This window comes from Ascaphus truei, chromosome 4 (assembly GCF_040206685.1).
Source record: "Ascaphus truei isolate aAscTru1 chromosome 4, aAscTru1.hap1, whole genome shotgun sequence".
Taxonomy (NCBI): domain Eukaryota; kingdom Metazoa; phylum Chordata; class Amphibia; order Anura; family Ascaphidae; genus Ascaphus; species Ascaphus truei.
The window spans coordinates 297,992,958-298,014,700 of record NC_134486.1 but is presented as its reverse complement, the minus strand read 5'-3'; the positions used below and the strand labels follow the sequence as shown (position 1 = coordinate 298,014,700).

The 21,743-nt window shown below is 45.2% G+C and overlaps 1 protein-coding gene across 1 annotated transcript in view; it reads right to left on the bottom strand.

Moving 5' to 3' along the window:
- Positions 1 to 21,743, bottom strand: part of SLC35F1 (solute carrier family 35 member F1) — a 382,549-nt gene that overhangs the window by 39,422 nt on the left and 321,384 nt on the right. Inside the window, exons 4-5 of the mRNA XM_075597737.1 lie at positions 14,603 to 14,762; positions 12,772 to 12,940 (exon numbers count right to left, since the gene is read on the bottom strand). Coding sequence (XP_075453852.1) covers positions 12,772 to 12,940; positions 14,603 to 14,762 — 329 coding nt within the window. The remainder of the gene's footprint in view (positions 1 to 12,771; positions 12,941 to 14,602; positions 14,763 to 21,743) is intronic.

Below are 21,743 nucleotides of genomic sequence, written 5' to 3'. Positions count from 1 at the left end.
ATCCCTAACGTGGAGACACAGTTTAAACCATGCCCCCCAGCTAGTTAGCCCATGTGTACTGGGACTCTGAGGATCTTATTTCTGTAGCCCCATAATTAAATCAGGGGTGACGACCAGTCTACCAAATGAAGTATCTGATAGGATCTTCATTGTTTGTAGGTGTAGACATAACACTTACAAACCGCTCTCTAGTTTGATGATTCTCCGCCCTCAGGTAACAATTTGAGTGGCAGAGTCTGTTGATTAGTACTTGGTTCATAGTGTAAACAATCAGGGCAGTTAACTTTTGATCACAGTGCTTATGCTCAATCATCCGGCTACCCTTCATGACCTACTAGCATAGCAAATGGAGTCTGCATTTTCAGAGCAGATCCAAAATACCATACATATACACTTTAATATCTACACATATTAATAAGTTCCATTCTGGTGGGCTCAGTGGGTCGAAATTTGCCAGTTTTTAATGCCTACAGTGACTCCACATATTGGCCAAATTTAATCTCTCTGCGACCTCCAGAACTGGAGATACAGAAATGCACTTTAAAACATTAAAATACAGGATTATAATGAAACATGGGAACAGGGGAACATACAGTTTCCTGACATGACAAGGTGTAAGCCACATTCCTGGACCGCAGTCCAGTTAACCCCTTGCCTCCCTGGTGAGGTCAGGGGGTGGCCATATGGGGTGCAACCCCTTTAATACCGGGCCAACCCCCTCTCCCTCTACAGGGACATGGTCAAGACGCCATGCAGTACTTGCAGCCTGGGATCAGACCACCACTGCAAGACAGAGACTCTCTTTGGGGGGACACTCCAACTGGAGTCCACCCCACGCAGAGGCGGACGCCATCGCGGACGACGACTACATGGGACCAGACTGATGGTACTTGGGTGCTGGAGCACCTGGCAGGTATCAGGCTCAACAAGTGCACCAACGATTCACACACATTCTGTGGGTAGCGCTACCGCACACTTTGGGGTGGGTTGTGGCTCCTCTGGACACCGGTTGGTTGGGTACTTTGGGCACCTCAGTACTTTGCGGGGGAAACCTCACCATGGTGTGGACAAGGTGGTTGAACAGTGGGGCACTGTGTGGGGATAATGCCGTGCGAGGACTGTATGATATGCGTTAGTGTGTTATTAGTATATCTATGTTCAGTAAAGCTGTTATTATATACCGGAGACTTCATCGCTATTATACACCACGAGGATTGAAATAAACTGATTGTATAAAGGATGTGTATTTTATGATGGATTGTATAAAAACTTGCTATTTGCACTGTAGAATTGTTAATTTATGACTCTCAAACATGTGCAATATAGAAATGTTTCAGTCTCACTATAGCTTTAAGTCCACACGATTAACTTAAATAGAATCAGGTGAAATATTGACCAATGAGAACCCAGATTAGGATATATATATATCTCCCAATCACTAAAACGTCACTCCTGATGAAACCTATGTGGTGAAACGCGTAGAGTGACGTTTTTTCCCTGAGCCGGCCGGAACCCCAGGAAGTGGACACAGCGGATGACATCACTTCCGGTTGATTGGAACGCACCGGTGGAACGCACGCCACGAGAGAGGGGAAGCGGAGATACCATACACCCGGCCAGAGAGATCCATTGAGATCTAAATGCTTGCTTGTATCTGAAACCATGTGAGTGTAATTTGATCCACCTATAATATATAAACTATATATATGGTCTGCACTATGTCCGGTTGAATCTTTTAAATAAGGTCCCTAGGAGTCTATCTATTCGGGGAAATATTGATTTCTGCATCTCCTGGTGATTGAGTGACAACTAAGAGCGTCCCTAATAGATACCTTTATGTGCCTGCAGAACCTCTCACGTTTGTGAGTATATAATAGAGAGCCGAGTCATCATTTTCTGAGCTTAATTTTTACAATATTGCACTATCACTATTTATTTTTCTTTACATATATTGCGCTTCCCGGAGACTTCATTGCTATTATATACCGTGTGTATTCATTGTAGTTGGGTCATGTGAAGGGGTTATCCAGTGCTACTATGATCCCTCACAGGTGAGGCGCTGTCACCAGAACAAATCAGGTACACCCCAGGCTCCCTGCAGCGGAGGATCAGGCCTCCTGTGAGCCTATCAGGTAACGCACCGCACGTAGTCACCCTAGACACGGGAGAAAGGGGGCTACATACTGTATATATTTTAATTGTAGTGGGCACAAAGATATACTGCACACATTATTATACTTTTATTTTACTGTGAAGGTATTTCACAGAGATAAAAATATTGTAACCGCAAAACATTGCAAATGCAAAGTGACTAGTTTCTTCTGTAATATGTACATGTACATTACAGTATTCTGTGTTTACATAAGTGCTGTGGGATTTGGCCACAGTCATGAAGATTGCGATAATAATTTACGGTGCGTAATATTTTTTTGATGCAGATATTAACGTGACCGTTAATAAAGCATTATTTCAAGCATCGCGATTGCATGGCTAATATTTCTACCATAGGCTTCTGTAATCAATTATTACAGAACCCAATGCTGGAAATAACATTAACCAAGATATTGTGAAAGGGAGATGGGAAGTAGTTTTTTAACTATGTTATTACATTTTATTATGCCATGTCCCCTCTTTTTTCTCTACTAGTTTTGTATGTGTGATGGTGCTCTAACAGTGCTAGGACCAGATATATGGAAGGGAGTGTAGACTGGGTATATAATAAATAATAGTACTAAACCTTAAGTGGGCATAAGGTACCCTGAAGGTTGGGGTGGGTTGTCCAAAGACACCCCCCCTTCCTCATTGGGTTAGCCCTAGGTATGTACTCACGTACTGTTCTTCCCAGAATCTCCCTTCCACGGCGTGCAGCTGTTGATATAAAAGTTCCAAAGGCCAGGGTGTGCAGCGCACAGCAAAGATGATGAGAGCAGGTCTTGCAGTAAAATTCCTTTATTGGTAAGTCATCTGGATGTGGGACAGCAGCAAACTTCAACGCGTTTCGTTCTAGAGAACTTTTTCAAGAAGTGCTGTATACTATACTATCACAGGTTTAAATACAGCTGCCCGCCGGGTTTTCGCGCCAAAAATGACGTCATCCGCATCATCAGGCCAATGAAATCATGTGTGCCGCGCATGCGCCGCGCGCCGGAGCTTTTGGGAACGTCTGCAGTCCCAGCCGCACTATCCACGCTCGGCACGTCATGACGTCATGGCCCGTCATCAAACCAATAGGATTCGTCCATGCCGCGCATGTGCCGCGCGCCGGATCACTCTAGGAGCCACCGCAGTCCCCAGCCGCGCTCATCAAGTGCAGTGCGCCTCTCAGGACGGCCCCCACACTGAGAGCACGCCTCTGGGAGCTGCGTGTGCCTCCCTCCTGCTCCCCGTATTGGCGCATGCGCAGACGCTTCCTCCAGCTACCAAAGCGTTGAAGGACCCAATATGTGAATGACCATAAATTGGGGGCCAATAAAACATTAGGTTAGATCCCTATGGGCCACTAAAGGTCACCAGGCAGGCAGCTGCACATAAAAATACACATAAAAATACACAAAAAATAAATAAATTTTATATTAAACAAAACTAGTCACTAAACAATTCCTATAAATATTTATATAAAAAAACTTCACAAAAATATATATGAAAAGATTGTTAATAAGCAATATTTTAAGGAAAAAGGATAATATAGACAAAAAAGTATAGGTAAACATATATGAGGAAAACATAATCTGACACTGTTATATGTTTGACAAAAATTGTAGTATAGAGATTGTTTTTATTATTTAAAAGAATTCTGAAAAAATTAAAAACAAATTAAAAAGGTATAATTTAATCTTGTACCTATATCTGAAGAACAGCAAATTGCTTGCTCCTATATGTGGGATGGAGTTTACAGCCTAATAATCATATTGTTGAATAGATGCCTTTGTTTATATATGTAGTGTGGAGGACTATGTAGTAGGCATGTGAATTTGTGAGTAGAATATTTTTTCTCCTCTTAAGCATTATTACAGTACTATGGTTACATACATGTTAGCGTAGATGGATGTGTAATTTATGACAAGTTGTTAGGTACATATGCATTTTAGGAGAAACCAGAATACATGGACAGCAATAAATGTACTTAAGTAAACGTAATGACCCCTTTAGCAAAGATAAGTCAATTGGTCCAAGGTTTGGTTGGAGACATGTGGGGGTAATAAAGCAAAAGGCAATAGACTGTTGGTATTTATTAAATATATATAATTTGTCTATAATTTTTTCTGTGTTGAATATTTAAATATGTATACTCTGAATGATCTCATTTAAGGAAATGATTGAGATTCCATTCCACATTCATCCCATCTGGATGTCTTGTTTTTAAAGTGAAAATCCAATACACTATTAAATAATCCAATAGGATTCTTTACAGTCTAAAGCCTTTACAACATTTCCCCCTCTTTCTTTTTTCATTATCTTTTCAATACCCATGAATGAGAAGCTGTTTATGCCTCCCTGTCTGCATTCCGTAAAATGCTTGGACACAGGATGATCAGTATCTTGTTTTCGAATCAATCTGCAGTGTTCCTGCATCCTTGTTTTCAGGGCCCTTGTGGTCCTTCCGACAATTGACTTATCTTTGCTAAAGGGGTCATTACGTTTACTTAAGTACATTTATTGCTGTCCATGTATTCTGGTTTCTCCTAAAATGCATATGTACCTAACAACTTGTCATAAATTACACATCCATCTACGCTAACATGTATGTAACCATAGTACTGTAATAATGCTTAAGAGGAGAAAAAATATTCTACTCACAAATTCACATGCCTACTACTTAGTCCTCCACACTACATATATAAACAAAGGCATCTATTCAACAATATGATTATTAGGCTGTAAACTCCATCCCACATATAGGAGCAAGCAATTTGCTGTTCTTCAGATATAGGTACAAGATTAAATTATACCTTTTTAATTTGTTTTTAATTTTTTCAGAATTCTTTTAAATAATAAAAACAATCTCTATACTACAATTTTTGTCAAACATATAACAGTGTCAGATTATGTTTTCCTCATATATGTTTACCTATACTTTTTTGTCTATATTATCCTTTTTCCTTAAAATATTGCTTATTAACAATCTTTTCATATATATTTTTGTGAAGTTTTTTTATATAAATATTTATAGGAATTGTTTAGTGACTAGTTTTGTTTAATATAAAATGTATTTATTTTTTGTGTATTTTTATGTGCAGCTGCCTGCCTGGTGACCTTTAGTGGCCCATAGGGATCTAACCTAATGTTTTATTGGCCCCCAAGTTATGGTCATTCACATATTGGGTCCTTCAACGCTTTGGTAGCTGGAGGAAGCGTCTGCGCATGCGCCAATACGGGGAGCAGGAGGGAGGCACACGCAGCTCCCAGAGGCGTGCTCTCAGTGTGGGGGCCGTCCTGAGAGGCGCACTGCACTTGATGAGCGCGGCTGGGGACTGCGGTGGCTCCTAGAGTGATCCGGCGCGCGGCACATGCGCGGCATGGACGAATCCTATTGGTTTGATGACGGGCCATGACGTCATGACGTGCCGAGCGTGGATAGTGCGGCTGGGACTGCAGACGTTCCCAAAAGCTCCGGCGCGCGGCGCATGCGCGGCACACATGATTTCATTGGCCTGATGATGCGGATGACGTCATTTTTGGCGCGAAAACCCGGCGGGCAGCTGTATTTAAACCTGTGATAGTATAGTATACAGCACTTCTTGAAAAAGTTCTCTAGAACGAAACGCGTTGAAGTTTGCTGCTGTCCCACATCCAGATGACTTACCAATAAAGGAATTTTACTGCAAGACCTGCTCTCATCATCTTTGCTGTGCGCTGCACACCCTGGCCTTTGGAACTTTTTTCTCTACTATAATGATATATTTTACTGGATGATATGAAGTGTACACACTGCCTGCATGTAAGTGTGTGCCATTAATAATACAGTCTATGGTATATAGGTTGACTATACCACTGAGTTTCTGTTCTCTTCTTTTTTTCCCATTTTATATGTCTGGGAGAACAACTTGAGTCTACACGCTGGAGGACTATTTCTCTTTTCATTAACCAAAATATACCACAGGCATCAAAGGAGTTAATACATAAAATAACTACATTCTCTACCCCCCTTGGCTATCTTAGTGGATAATAAAGCATTGCTATACAATGTTATACTAACCGCTAAAGCAAACAAGGGGTTAACCCCATAACGTCCCCTCCCCTTCAAGACTGAAGATGAGGACGACCTTTATCCAGGGTGGGTTAATAAAGCCCCTTTATATTACAGGTCACCATTGCTAGGCCCAATGGCAATATAGGCCCGCACTGAGAAGGCCTAGGTAGCCACACATATAATCAATGGGTTTATGTTTTAAATTTATTTTTAATTCTGTAATGTATTTTTTAAATTATTTGTAACGTATTCTCTAAGCATTAGCAATACATGTATTTTGTAGATGTTTTGAATGGCCAAAAACCCAATTATCTCCATTTGGCTAATAGGGCTATTGTCCATTAGTCTAGAGGGGTAGGTTAGGTTTGTTGTGGAGAGAAGGGGGGGAGGGAGGTTGGCAGTTGCCCCAGGGAGGGTGGTTAGGCCTCCTGGGGTGGTGGTGGTAAGGGTTTACCCCTTGTTTGCTTGGTCATTAAAGTAGCTATGTAGAGTAGTTGGTGTAGTTTAATGTTAATATTAACCCCTTTGTAGTCCATAGGGGTCAGATAGTCATGGAAACCCATGACAAGCTGACCAATTGAGCTACTATGGTGTTAATATGTACTGTAATGTGGTTTTAATGAGTTGGTTTAAGATATCTTGACCATTATTTATATGGGAAAGATAGGGCTAATTCCAATTTAATGCCAACTTGGGAGTAGGTAATAGAAACATTCTGTATTTCTGTCGATATTCGGGTTCCGTTAAATATCGGAACTTGATGACTAGCATCATAATGAGTAAAGTTGCGGTGTTTACTCATGTTGATGCTGGACTTTTAGCGGACCCCATGAAAAAAAATCGTTATTTTAGAGGTACAAGGTTTATAACTTAAAAATAACTATTTTTAGGGGCGATACCCTATTTTTGCTGTTACCAACATTGATGACTCTAGGCCTTTGTGCCTGAAAAATAATTTGTACATCACTGAGTAGAGATTGTCAGCACTAATTTATATGTAAGAAACTGATATTATTATTATTATTATTATTATTATTAGTAGTAGTAGTAGTAGTATTATGCAGGGGGTTATTAATATGCAAGGAATAAAATACTACTTCACGGTCACTAAAGTTAGAAAGTTAAAGCTCTTGAGAAGAAAGACTTTGAAGTAGACAGAGAAAGATGAATTACAGTGGCGACCAACTTTATTCTAACTCGGCTAGCTCTGTGAATTTCAGATTATCCCGGTTATGTGCGGTTTTGTATCGTTTTCGCCCGGAGTGTATTGCGTTATTTTCGCGGCTGTGATTTACCATATCAGAGTAGGGATAGACTTCCCACGCTCTGATTGGCTACCGTACCATGTGAGGCCGGCCATGTTTCTATTAATGACGTCATCTTAAAGGCAATTGAAGCAAAGCCATTCTGATTGGCTGTGCTTTCATTGCCTTTAAGTGACGTCATCATTTTTATTATTATCGGCCAAAACACATGGTTTTCACGGCCCAATCAGGGCCGTGGGAATCATATGACGAAAATGTGACGTCATAGGCCTTTAAAAGCCTATGTTGTCTCATTTTGAAGCCAGACGCCGAGGAGGAAGGACCTCCTACAGAAGAAGAAGGCCAGGGCGTGGCCGAAGATGGAAAGAAGACCCCGCCCGGAAGAAGATAGAAGAAAGAAGAATACAGATGAAGATGGATTACAAATAGAAGACCCGTGGATTGATTTGGATTTTTAGTGTAATGTTTATTTTTTTATGGTTTATTATTTTATGGGTTCCTGTGCCTGGTGGATTGGTTAGTGAGTAAGCTGTTCAACGGGAGTCGGTTGGGCCAAGTAATGGTAAGTGAACTAAAGAAATGTATTTAATTGTGCTTGTAAATTTTTTAAAAGTTTTTTTTAACATGTGTATTTATTTATTTGCGGTATATCAGTTCTTGCCACTGTATGTATGTATGTATATATGTCTAGAGAGATATATACATACAGGGTAAGAAATGTTGTTATTTTAAAGGCTTGATTTGATGTGTTTTAAATTAATTTGGCTATGCTGCTATGCTTCAATGGGTGTACTGTATAATGTTTTTTACAATTAGATAGATGTAATCCTTGGTATTGTATTGTGTGCTTGTGGTCAGGGTTAGCCTTGGTTTTAAATTTTGTATTCTGGTTGGTACTTATATTTTTTCACATGCTAAATTGTTCTGCTCCAGGCGTGAATTAGTTAATTGTTTAATTGTTCGGGATGGACTGTCAATTGTTTAGGAATGTAAATAATGAATGCTAATTGATTTTTGTTTACTTGATTGGTTAAAATAGTTTACTTGTTTGGAGGTATTTGTATTTTGCTTGCATTTGCAGAATGTATATGGTGCATAGATTTTATGCATCATATATACAATGTAAATGCAATGTATTGATTGGAATGTGAGGTTTTTCATTGGCATTTGATGATTTAGATTGTAAGATCAGTTAGGATTATTAAAGGAAATTAATTTTAATGTAGTGTGTCTGTATGGAGAAGTGTTATTTGTAGCACAGTATGGTTTTGATAGCCCTTCTACATTTATTTGTATATTGGTTCATCATGTGTGTGTATATACTGTATATATATATATATATATATATCTCTGTGTGTGTATATATATATATATATATATATAGTTATACGTTACCGTTCCAAGGATTGGTAAACAAGAGACAGCACTCAATGTTGAAAATCAAAGTGTATTAGTGAAAGCAAAAATACATCCAGAAACCCAACGTTTCAGTCCTACAGAATGGGACCTTTCTCAGGGGGATATATATATAGTTGCATGATGAAGCCACTATACAAATTCATGGGTGAAGGGTGGGTATCGGGCCAGTGTGGCTTAACCCCTTAATTACCTTTGCGGTTATTATCCGATAAGGTGCTTAAGGGGCTAATTGATATCTGAATGTACTTGCAATGTATTGGCTTTGTATTTGCTATGTATTTTGTGGGCAAGACAAGGATGTTGCTGGCGACGGAGACTTCTTATTGATGAGGTCAGTAGTACTTTATTTATTTGAATATGCTAGTTAATGTTTTTAATAATGGGCAATTAATCTATTATCCAGATATCCAGTTATTTTGCACATTATTGTACTGTAGGTGTTGGGGGGGGGGGGGTGTATGTATTGAATGTATAGGCCAGGTTTATTTTTTTTACATTCAGGGTTTGTTCCGTGGTTCTGCGTGGGACCTCTGGAGACCACCTGCGGGTCTCCTAGGGTATCTCACGGGTATCAGGCTGGTGGTTCCACGGGTGACACATGCGGGGATGAAGCGGTGCCTCACATCTGTGGGGGCACCGCGGACCCATAGTCTGCAGGGATGAAGCGGTGGCCTCACATCTGTGGGGGCACCGCTGACCCATAGGTGCGGGGATGAAGATGTGTGGTCCCACTTCTGTGGGGGCACCGCGGACCCATAGTGAGCAGTCGTGAGTTCCCCAGACCCCCGTGGGAACCACCCGAGGCCCCGCAGACACCTGTGGGTCTGACCCGGGGCTCCCAGACATCCTTGGGCCTACCGCGGGGACCCAATTGTGGCCCACGGTGACCCAAGGAGACCACCTGGGGGCCATGGTGCAGGCGGGACCCACCAGCAGGCCTCCAGAACCTGTTTGAAAAGGGCTGCTGGTACCCTGTAGGTCTGTCAGGTGCCCCGCCAGCCCACCGCCAGCCCACCGGGGACTCGCATGGGGCTGCGTTATGAACCCTGTTTGTAAAAGGATAAATCTTGTATTTATGGAGGGGCACAGGGGGGTGGGTAATGTATTTAATAAATATAATGATGCTTATTGTGGGGCTGTGTATTGTTTTTATTGTGGGTACTGTGGGTGGAGGGGGGGGATTTTCCCCAACGGTATGTGGGTAGGCCTCCCTTGTGGGTAGTGGGTGAGGGTGGTTAGGCCTCACGGGGTGGGGGTTAGTGTGGGAGGGTATGTAGCTGTCCCGAGTGGTGGGTGAGGGTGGGTTAACCCCTTAATGACTGTAGCGGTTAATAACCGCTATGGTGATTAAGGGGTTAGGGGACATTAGGGCAACGGTATGTTGGGGAGGGGGCCTTACACAGATTACAGTCAAGGCAGGGCGATTTAACAGACACATTAAAAATATGTATTTAATGTATTTATTGTTTATGTATTTTAAATACACAGGGGGTGTACTGTATGTTGTTTATTGCAATGTTTATTGGGGGCAAATGTCCCCAATAAACATGCTATTCTGCCTTAACCCTTCATTGCCTTAGCGGCTATCAGCTATGGTAATGAAGCAGCATTTCTGTATTTTAGTAATATTGTGCAGGAGCAGGGGGTCCCCTGAGCTTTGATTTGTGGCTCAGGGAACCCCCTGCTCACTGTACAATATTATTAAAAATACATTCATGCCTATAGTATCATTGATGTGCATATACAGTAAGTGTATTATGTTAGGGGTTACAGGGGTTGTTGTTTTATATATATATATATATATATATATATATATATATATATATATATTTATATTCATGTATTTATTTATTTATTGTGGGGCTGCTGTGTGTGAAATTTTTTTATTGTGGGTAGCGGGGGTGGGTGAAGGGGGTATTAGCCCCAACGGTGGTTGTTTAGGGCTTGCGGGGGGTAGCGGGAGGGGTTAACCCCTTCATGACCTTAGCGGTATTAACTGCTACGGTCGTGAAGGGGTTAAGTGCACCCGCAACCCCCCCGCAAGTCCTAAACTCACACCAAGGGCCAAATACCCCCTTCACCCACCCCCACTACCAACTTTAAAGCGGGCACGGTGGGTTAACCCCTTCATTGCCTTAGCGGCTATCAGCTATGGTAATGAAGCAGCATTTCTGTATTTTAATAATATTGTGCAGGAGCAGGGGGTCCCCTGAGCTTTGATTTGTGGCTCAGGGAACCCCCTGCTCACTGTACAATATTATTAAAAATACATTCATGCTGCTTCGTTACCATAGCACATAGCCGCAAAGGTAAGGAACGAGTGTTTATTGATATGGGTGTTTTATTCATACTGTAGATGTGCAGAGGGTCTCCGGAGCGGAACCGCTTTGGTTTTAGGTCCGGGGACCCCCTGCTTCCCGAGATACAGGCCCCTTTATGGGGTGCCAGTATCCCTCTGCTTTGTTTACATTCCGCGGTCACGTGATCGGGACCTTTAAATGCAGAGGGATACCGGCACCCCATAAAGGGGCCTGTATCTTGGGAAGCAGGGGGTCCCCGGACCTGAAACCAATGCGGTTCAGCTCCGGAGACACTCTGCACATCTACACTATGAATAAAAATGTATTTTAAATAATTTTTAATGTGCCGATGTTTGCGCAGAGAGAGAATCGGATCTCTCTCTGCTGCAAACACATCTCGCCCCCGCCGGCCTATAGTATCATTGATGTGCATATACAGTACTGTATGTGTACAGTATGTTAGGGGTTATAGGGGTTGTTGTTATACAGTATATATTTATACTGCATTACAATTCATGAATTTCTGCCATCTGGCGGACACGCGAAGCATTGCAGCCTATTAAATCCTGAACCATTATCAATTAACACATCAACCGCACGTCAGCCGGGCATGACCCGTGGCTGGGAAAGCAAAAGGAACGCGGCATGCTCCGGGTGAACAGCGTCGCATTCCAGGAACAAGCCAGGGAAAAACCGGTGATTTGTTAGAATAAAGTCTGCCGCAGCAGTATGCAGCTTTCTGACTGGATCTAAGGAGCAGATTCATGTCATTTTTCGTAGGTGTTATGTGGAAACCCAAGCACTGGAAAAACATTCAGAAAAACCCTGAAAACCTGCCACAAGGCGTTATTTACTACTATTTAATACACTGAGATGTGGAGTGTGTTTCTATAGATAAGCTCCTGTATTACATTAGTTGCCACGGTGCTGTTACATACTCTTATTAACTGTGTCTGATGCACTCCCCCATCTTGGTCTAAAATTGTATTTATGTTCTCAGACTTGAAAATTGTCCAATAATTGTAGAAAAACAAGTCATTAGTTAGAGAGGCTGGATTATGTTTCGAGCATTTTTACCCCTTATATCAAATTTATATTGTCCTACAAATACATTTGTGTTCATTGTGCATTATGTATGTGCTAACAAGACCATAGCTGAACAGATGGTTGATATTGTCAATTGATATAAATTAAATACAAAGTCATCCATCCTACAGTATTATTATGCAATCCAAATGTAGCATCAACTACATAAACGCTTATCACAAAATAACTGCATAATTTAGTAATCTAGACTTGATAACTTTTCAGTACCTGGAGAATTTCTTATCTCAGTAAAGCTTCCGGGAAGGAAAATGTTGGAAACATAATATATTTCTAAATGTGGTACTATTATTGTGTGACTACTTTCCTGTTATGTACAGTACAGTGTAAGATGATCTATTTCCAGACTAGGGGTTTCTCTTTACTCTGTTGTAGACATGGAACAGGACATGTCAGGTATGGGGAACAAAATGAAAATCAGGTCTATCATTTTGTAGCCAAAAAGATTAAAGATTAAAAGGATTCTCCCCGAAGCATTTTTACATTTACTTACAACTGAATCCCGCTGAAGAAGGATCCGAAAAGTCCAATCATTCCCAGTAACTCTATTCGGCTTAAGTTTCGGACAATGTACTCCTGGCAGACACTGGAAATGCCGTAAAGAGTGGCACCTCCCAGCACCAACACGTCCCCTATCAGCTTACTATCTCCTGGGTAGAAGTCTGAGGGGAAAAAAAAAGGAAAGATTAATGTGAGAAAATAGAACCTGCTGTAGACAGGAACTCCGTGATCTCCTGCTTCCAACGCTACACATGTCCGTAGGGGTGCCGGTAGTCGCTCCGTAATGGGCCAATAGGAAGCTGTGAAATCATCCTGGTGCGGCTTTCTATGGGCCCACGTGACGCAGGACATGTAAACTTGCAGGAGATACCTGGACCCCTTTCGGATGTCTGTATCTCAGGAAGCAAGGGGCCCCTGGAGCTGAATTTAATGGGGGTCAGCTCGGGACACCCCCTGCTTCAAGCCTATGTTAAAAGTAATAATAAAAAGGCCATGAATTGGTCCTTTAAGAGCTGCTTGGGGAAACACAGAGAGAGACTGCTTCTCTCTGGGACTCCTCTTTGCTGCTCTTACATACTGCCTGGCCCGGTAGAATTAACACTGCAGGTGTCCTGCTTAACTCCTGCCGGGCCGCAAACTGGCCACAAATTTGACTGTTTTTGGGGTCGTGGACGAACCCCAAATTTTGGTGTTTTGTTCCACAGTGCAGGGGACAGTAAGTTTTGCTACATTTGTACATGTCTTACTTCGATCATTAATTGCACCTAAATGGTCAAATAACGTTGCTGTTGGCACCAAAAACTTGCATTGCATAATTTTGAGCTAATCAGAGAAATACTTCTACTCCAAAAATTGTCTGTCACTGTTCCCCCTTTCTCTCTAACTGTGCTCAGGTCTCTAACTCTATCCGCTGCTCCTCTAACTCTCCCCACTCATCCTCTATAACTCTCCTCCCTCACTCTCCCACACGCCCCCCTCCTCTCTAACTCTCTCTCTCCCCCTCCTCTCTCACTCGCTCTCCCTCCTTCTTTCTCACTCGCTCTCCCCTTTCCTCTCTCGCTCGCTCTCCCCCCTCCTCTCTCGCTCGCTCTCCCCCCTCCTCTCTCGCTCGCTCTCCCCCTCTCTGACTCTCTCACTTCCCCCTCCTCTCTCACTCTCTCACTCACCCACCCCCCTCATTTCTTACTCAATTTCCCTTCCTCTTATCTTGCCTTGTGGGGCGGGGATGAGGCCTCGTGTCCCACATTGGTAATGAGATGCAGGCGGATGCAGAGGTAGGGCCGATTTCTGGGCAGGCCCAACTTCTGGCGCCAACCAGGACACGGGTAAATCAGTCGCCGGGTGGGTGGCTTGGTGTGAGTGCCTTGCAGCAAACAAAGGTCCTGGCAGCCCGGCACGGAGGTTGAGCCTCACCTCTGGCCATGCCCAACTTCCAGTGCCGGCCAGCCGATCCCCCCCCCCCCTACTTTTGGGCCACCTTGCATTGCAGTGTTTTGCAGTAGTGTAGTTACGCCCATGTACAGATGTAGCAGATGTTATTATCTCCGTTACCACAACATAACGTGCTTTCAATAGCACTACTGCAAAATAACGCACCAGAATTAATGCAACATTAATGGGCGCAATAATGTCCGTACATTTCTAAGTAGGGTTATAGTTTGTAAAATAGTTATACTAAGTATTTGGCAATATTCTCATAAAAAATTGATCACCTAAAATTGGATGCCTAATTCACATTTATGAGGATCTAGATAGGACAAGGCTGACAAGCGGTGTTGCATTGTGCTAAACATCAAAACAACATGCAAAATGAAAAGACTCACCATCCCCTTGCTGTCTTCCTACAAGGACATCCGCTCCTGTCATGCAACCAATTCCAAGGATACAGGCCACCACTCCAACCAAATGCAAAACCTTATATCGTACCAGCAAAAAGAACCAGGACAGCAATAAGACCACGGGGATGACAAAACAACTTAGTAACTGTAAAAAGAGAAGAAAGACTTGCTTACTGTATGATGTGAAGGAAGTGAAAATGTTTGTCACAAAAATGAGACATGTTGGTTTGTCTTGAAAAATGAATACTACAGTTGAGTCATTATTAAAAGGATGGACAAGGCATGTGGTGTTAAAGAGGTGATCTAAGGGGCATTTAACAAAAAAATAAACAAAATGTTGCTTTAATATGTGCAGCCTTTGATTACCTTTATTGCAAACTAATTACCTAAGCTGCCAATCAATTCATTCTCCCATCATCGATCAGCAAAGATCCTGCTTCCCAGGGTTCATTAAATGGCTGCCTTTCAGTTTCAATCAATCCTTCAGTCAGTGTAACTCAGCAGCTACAATGTATTCTTATATTACTAAGGTAACATTATCTATTGTTACAGTTTGCAGCTCAAACTGCTGGGAATATTGGCAACAAATTATCATAAATAGGAAAGTTTTATAAAGATCTTGCACTGCTGGGGCCTGTGTTCAAACCTGCTATAGACATATAGACATCAAAGGATGCACAATAAATATCATTAAGAGTGGAATTATAAAAGAAAATACAGTAAGTATAATCTGATACTACAGAACTGTTTTATTTAAAATCACACATAGGATATTGCATGGATTGCCTCTAAAGTCATATATGTCAATTCCATAAATTGTTATGTGTTGCAGACCCTTCTGGCAGAGAAGCAGTAAAGGTGTCACAGCAACAATACGTTAGTATTGTTATTTATTATTGTATTGCATTAACCATGTATGCAATAAAATAAGGAGAATTGGGGATGTTTTAGTTGTTCAAATAAAACTGATGGATACATTTGTTTTTTGTGCCAACCTGGTGGGACTATCCTACTAAAATATATTTAATAACTTTGTCAATTGATGTACGTTCAACAATGAAAGGCAAAAAAGCAAATAATCATGGTACAGTACAGTATATCCCGTTCATAAACATTACAGTATATTAAGGTGTATTTTGCACCTGGTGAAAGGATGTTCCAACAATTTCACATTCATTTTGAGGTGTTTAAACCACAGGACTGAGGATGTCAAACAGAGATCTTAAAAAGATTATGGGAAATTACAATGACAGTCTTTCCAGGCAATGCAAAATATTTCTAGCGAGATAAATGTGATGTGACCAGTGAAAAAGTTCAAAAGATCTTTTCAAAGGGCCCACTGTGCATGTACTTTCATTTCATTTTTTGCCACTGAACATATTACCAGCCACATTCAATGTTACAGTACTCTGCTATCACTTATTATAATCCTTCAGGCCTGGGTTTGCAAAGCTCCATTAAGTCAGGGAAGATTATATGACGTTATGTAAAATGGGACCGAATGCTATGTTCCCTGAGTTAACATGGTACTTGCAAAGCTAATTATATGCAAAAACAACGTCTGAACTATATTTAATTAGCATAAGCTTAATATAACGTTTTTGTAGCATAGCGTTGAGTTATCTTCAGATTATGTGTAGTTAAATTTAGTGTTACTCCGATCCAGACCCCAAAACAGATTTTCTGCTGGAGAGAGGAGATGGAAATAACATCAAGAAATTGTTGTTGTTGTTGAAATCATACAAGAGCCTCTCAAATACAAATATACATATAGAACACTTGAAAACACACAATCAGATCAAAAAACTCCGACACCCTGTGGCTCTTTTTTTCATCAAAAATGATTTATTTGCTCTGATCTTGTTGTTCAGATGTGCTACCTAGTTGATATTTCAGAGATGAAGTACAGTATAAGGAGGTGCAAAATCACCAATGTAATTCTTAGGAATCCATTCAATACTGTCCGAAAAAATAGTCACAGTACACTCTCACTGTTCTTCAAACAATATATCTTTGTGTAGCCAGGTCTCCCCTGCACAGCAGCAAACCCCTCACCTCGTGTCCGATCGCGGGTGCCGCCGAGTCCAATGGCGGCCCCGCCCAGTGATCACAGAGGTGAGGGCGGTCAGGTCCCGGCTCGGGGGTTGCCGGGGACGCGTGCAGCCGGTTGCCAAGGCCGCACGCGCATCACGGGACTCCCAGCGATCCCGGAGCCGGGCGGCGAGGGCGCCGCCATTACCCCTTAGCTCGCACATGCGCAGTGGTTGCGCAGGTAGGGCCCGAGAGTCAGGTAGGCATCGCGCGAGTGTAGGGCCAGAACAGGGATTAGCACGCTGCCCCCTAGTGCAGGCCGGTTGCCGGGGACGCGATCGGGCCGTCGCTAAGGCCGCGATCGCGTTGCCGCGGTCCCGGCGGCTCACAGAGCAGGGCGCCGCCAGTGAGAGGTGTGCTGCGCATGCGCAAGGGCTAGGAGCGCCGGGAGGACTCCAGGGAGCTCGCGCATGCGCAGAAGAGAGTAGGAAAAGCCCGCGAAGCCCTAGCCTATTAGGGGAGGCACTAAGCAGGGATACAGATCCCAGGAGCCTCTGCACGCTCCACGTGATACCAGGGAGCCAATAGGGCTTAGGAGCTTCCTAAAAGCAAGTGGATACAATTCGCACGCTGAGCCCACGCTAGGCAGTCCAGACCAGGAGCAGCCAGGGGAAGGAGGTAGGGTGCAGGAGTCAGTGACTCCCTGCACTAGACCAGCAGCCCCCAAGGCCCGAGATAGCCCTGAGTCCCCCAGTAAAGTGAGTGTTGCCAGGGACAGCCCTCAGGTTAGGGACCCTGTCACTTACATTAGTGGGAGCTGGGGAACAGAAGGGAAGAAAGGGAAAAGCGGACTTAGTGTTAAGTTGCAGTGCGTTGCTGCATGCGCTGATAGTTATCAGTTAAGTGAGTTGGAGTCAGGGAGCTGTGAGGGAAGAAAGGGTGCGGGGAGCGAGTGCAGCTCCTGCATCCAGATAGGTACCCACACCCCAGGTAGGCCCCAACTCCCCACAAGATCAGTGGGTAATTGAATAGGGACGGCCCAAGATAGGGACGCTGCCCTTAGTGTTAGTGTGCGGTCTGGTCAGGGTCACGGCTGCCAGTGCCGTGAGGTCTGACAGGCAGACACAGTGTTGTGTAGCACGTTGGCTGCACACATCCAGTGGGTTGCAGCGTGTTACGGCAAGTGCTGAGAGTGCTAGGATTAGTTAGTCAGGCCTGCGAAGGTTAGTTGCAGGGGTAGAGTGGAACCGGGAAGAGTAAGGGAACGGAGTAGGTTATTAACCCCTTAGGTCCCAGATAGGTTCTCACCCCCCAGACAGGCCCAGACAGAGCGACAGAGACAGGCCCCAGGTTAGGGATTCTGTCACAGTAGGGTAGATTAGATAGGGACACAGCGGACGCTGCGGTTCCTGCTAAGAAGTTCGGACCCAAGTTGGGGTCCACAGAGACTATTTCCACGGTGGGATCGCCCCTGGCGGTCCTCGTGCAAGGAGTCCGGTTGGGGATCAGATAGAGTCATCCTACGACTGATCCTTTGTGAAGTTGTTGCTGATCCGAGCACCGGAGTGCTCGGCAGGTACTATACGGACATAAGTGCACCAACGGGCCCTTAGTGTAATAGTGACTGCGCAGTCACCCATTGACTCTCTCTGCAAGAGTGCGGGACATTGGGTGGGCTTCTTTGGACACTGGGTGGGATCACCTGGTGTTGGGGAAGCGTCCTGCGCGACGTTGTAGTAAGTGTCCCCTCGAGAGAGGGACACCTGTCATGATATGTTGCATGGTATTGTGTTATATGCCGTTCCCAGTAAATGGTATTAGTTATTATATATATCACTGTGTGAGAGTATTGGTTATTTGTATGTGTCCTGCGAGGAACTACTCCCCCTATGGTGGGAGCCATCGCAGGTGGAGGCGCTGTATTGAGTAAGTGGTTACCCCTAGTATATATTGTCCCAGGTTCCCCGTGGCAGAAGCTCAGCCCTCCTGTGAGCCAACAGGTAACGCACCACACACCTGGTAACACTATATGTTTCTCCGCACCCCCACAGTATAATCTGCGATTGGGGGGGGGGGGAAACCCGTTACATTTGTATTGTACTAGTGGTTCTCAGATTACTCCTCGGGAAACAAGTTATTTAAATCATGCCTAACTGTGGTGTTACACCCAGCCTGGCACTGCAAAAAGCCCTCTTTTAGGGTCTGGATAGGAGTATCGCCAAGTTTAGTTATAACTTAAATAATATAATGTTAAATTCCCGTGTGAACCTTAATAGACTTTAGCGGTCTGGTGATGCTATGCTGATGCCTAATTTGCATCTCACTTTCACCAACGTCCTTTATAGTTAACATTATACTTGTAACTTAATGTTACATGAATGATTTTAGCGAATACCCTGTTGCTACTAACAAGATGTTAACAGAGGTTAACATCCCGTTATATGCCCTAGCAGAGCTTAGCAAATTTCCCCCCTGTATGTAAAATGTTCTCCCTCACTGATTTTTTCCTTGCTTTTTTCCGTTGCTGTTTGACCCCCTTTCCATTTCCCAAATCTAATCTGAAAAAAATGTTAGGTTCGCTGACCTCCTAAAATTCAGCTCATGTTATGGCCTTTTCAGTTGTTTTACACACTGATTCTTGTCAATATATTTTCTATTTGGTAATATACAGCCCTGATTTTACTAGCCAATTCCCTTAGTCCGTATCTAGTCTACAGCCATGCGTGTCCGCAGGGGGGGGGTAAGGGGGGGCGCTTGCCCCCCCCCTGGATCACTCTCAGTCCTGGCCGTGCCCAATGAAGTCTCAAAAACAATTCCCCTGCCGGACTCACCCCCCCCCCCCCAACCTGATTGCTGGCGCTTTGCCAGGATTTTTTTTTTTGGCTCGCAGCCAGGCTCTGAGCTGTGAAGCCGCCATTTCTTCTAGAGCAGGTAAGCAATGTCCCATGTCCTCCCATGCTTCTCTCTTGGCCTCCTTTGGCCCCCTCACTGGCCTCCCCTGGTCCACCAATGGCCTCCCCTGGTCCCCCCACAGCCTCCCCTGGTCCCCCCACAGCCTCCCCTGGTCCCCCCAAGACCTCCCCTGGTCCCCCCACGGCCTCCCCTGGTCCCCCCACGGCCTCCCCTGGTCCCCCCACGGCCTCCCCTGGTCCCTCCACGGCCTCCCCTGGTCCCCCCACAGCCTCCCCTGGTCCCCCCAAGACCTCCCCTGGTCCCACCATGGCCTCCAGAGGTCCCCCCATGGCCTCCAGAGGTCCCCCCACGGCCTCCCCATGTCCCCCCACGGCCTCCCCTGGTCCCCCCACGGCCTCCCCTGGTCCCACCACGGCCTCCAGAGGTCCCCCCACGGCCTCCAGAGGTCCCCCCACGGCCTCCAGAGGTCCCCCCACGGCCTCCAGAGGTCCTCCCACGGCCTCCCCTGGTCCCCCCACGGCCTCCCCTGGTCCCCCCACGGCCTCCCCTGGTCCCCCCACGGTCTCCCCTGGTCCCCCCAAGACCTCCCCTGGTCCCCCCAAGACCTCCCCTGGTTCCCCCAAGACCTCCCCTGGTCCCCCCAAGACCTCCCCTGGTCCTCCCAAAGCCTCCCCTGGTCCCCCCACGGCCTCCCCTGGTCCCCCCACGGCCTCCCCTGGTCCCCCCAAGACCTCCCCTGGTCCCCCCACGGCCTCCCCTGGTCCCCCCACGGCCTCCCCTGGTCCCCCCACGGCCTCCCCTGGTCCCCCCAAGACCTCCCCTGGTCCCCCCAAGACCTCCCCTGGTCCCCCCAAGACCTCCCCTGGTCCCCCCACGGCCTCCCCTGGTCCTCCCACGGCCTCCCCTGGTCCCCCCAAGACCTCTCCTGGTCCCCCCAAGACCTCCCCTGGTACCCCCACGGCCTCCCCTGGTCCCCCCACGGCCTCCCATGGTCCCCCCACGGCCTCCCCTGGTCCCCCCAAAGCCTCCCCTGGTCCCCCTAAGACCTTCCCTGGTCCCACCATGGCCTCCAGAGGTCCCCCCACGGCCTTCCCTGGTCCCCCCAAGAACTCCCCTGGTCCCCCCACGGCCTCCCCTGGTCCCCCCAAGTATTCCCCTGGTCCGCCGATGACCTCTCCTGGACCTCGTCTGGCCCCCCACAGCCTCCCCTGGACCTCCCCCTATGTCTCCCCTGGTCTCCTCCCCTGTCTCCCTCTCTCCCTCTCTCTGTCACCCTGCCTCGCGCTCTCTGTCACCCTGCCTCGCGCTCTCTGTCACCCTGCCTCGCTCTCTCTGTCACCCTGCCTCGCTCTCTCTGTCAACCTGCCTCGCTCTCTCTGTCACCCTGCCTCACTCTCTCTGTCATCCTATCTCGCTCTCTCTGTCTCACACTCTGGATCTGGATATCTTATTTACCCTATATATCTTAACTGTACCTATACATGTACCTATACTGTACCTACACCAAAATAACCTATACTGCTTTCTTCCAGATCTGACTCTCAAGCTTCACACGGGAGAAAGCGGAATTCCCCCTAACGCAGAAGACTTTCTGCACTTAAGCGCCAGAGTTTTATGGCAAGTTCTACAGGCACCCACCAGATCCGGCAACCCTGAGTAGCTGCTCTTTTTTGATGTCATAACTACACTTTCACAATTGCTTTATTAACCTGCTTTCTCAAATTTGCTTGAAAATTCACCATTTGCACACTTTTTTTCAAAATTTTCTCGGGGGGGGGGAAAACCCCCCTTATGCTGGTCGGGCTCGCTCGCCACGGTGCACTCACCACCACTTTTACGCCAGGCACTGGCCGTTAAAATTATGCCCCCCCCTGAAAAAATTTCTGCGGACGCCCATGTCTACAGCCCCGGTGTCTGGCTGAACCCACAAACCTTTCTTGATTCTCATGATTGTGTTTTGTGTGATGCCCTACTTCACTACAAATTTATAATCACATTCTTTGACCGGGTTTTACATTTTGCCGAGTAATAAAAGTTTTTATGTCAATAGTCAAAAATGTTATCATGTTGATTAGATTATTTATCCCAATCCCAGCCCTTTCCTTGGGAATGCCCAGCCATAGCAGGGCTTTCTAGCAACCACCCAACATTCTATTCAAATGCCAAATAGGTACATGCAACG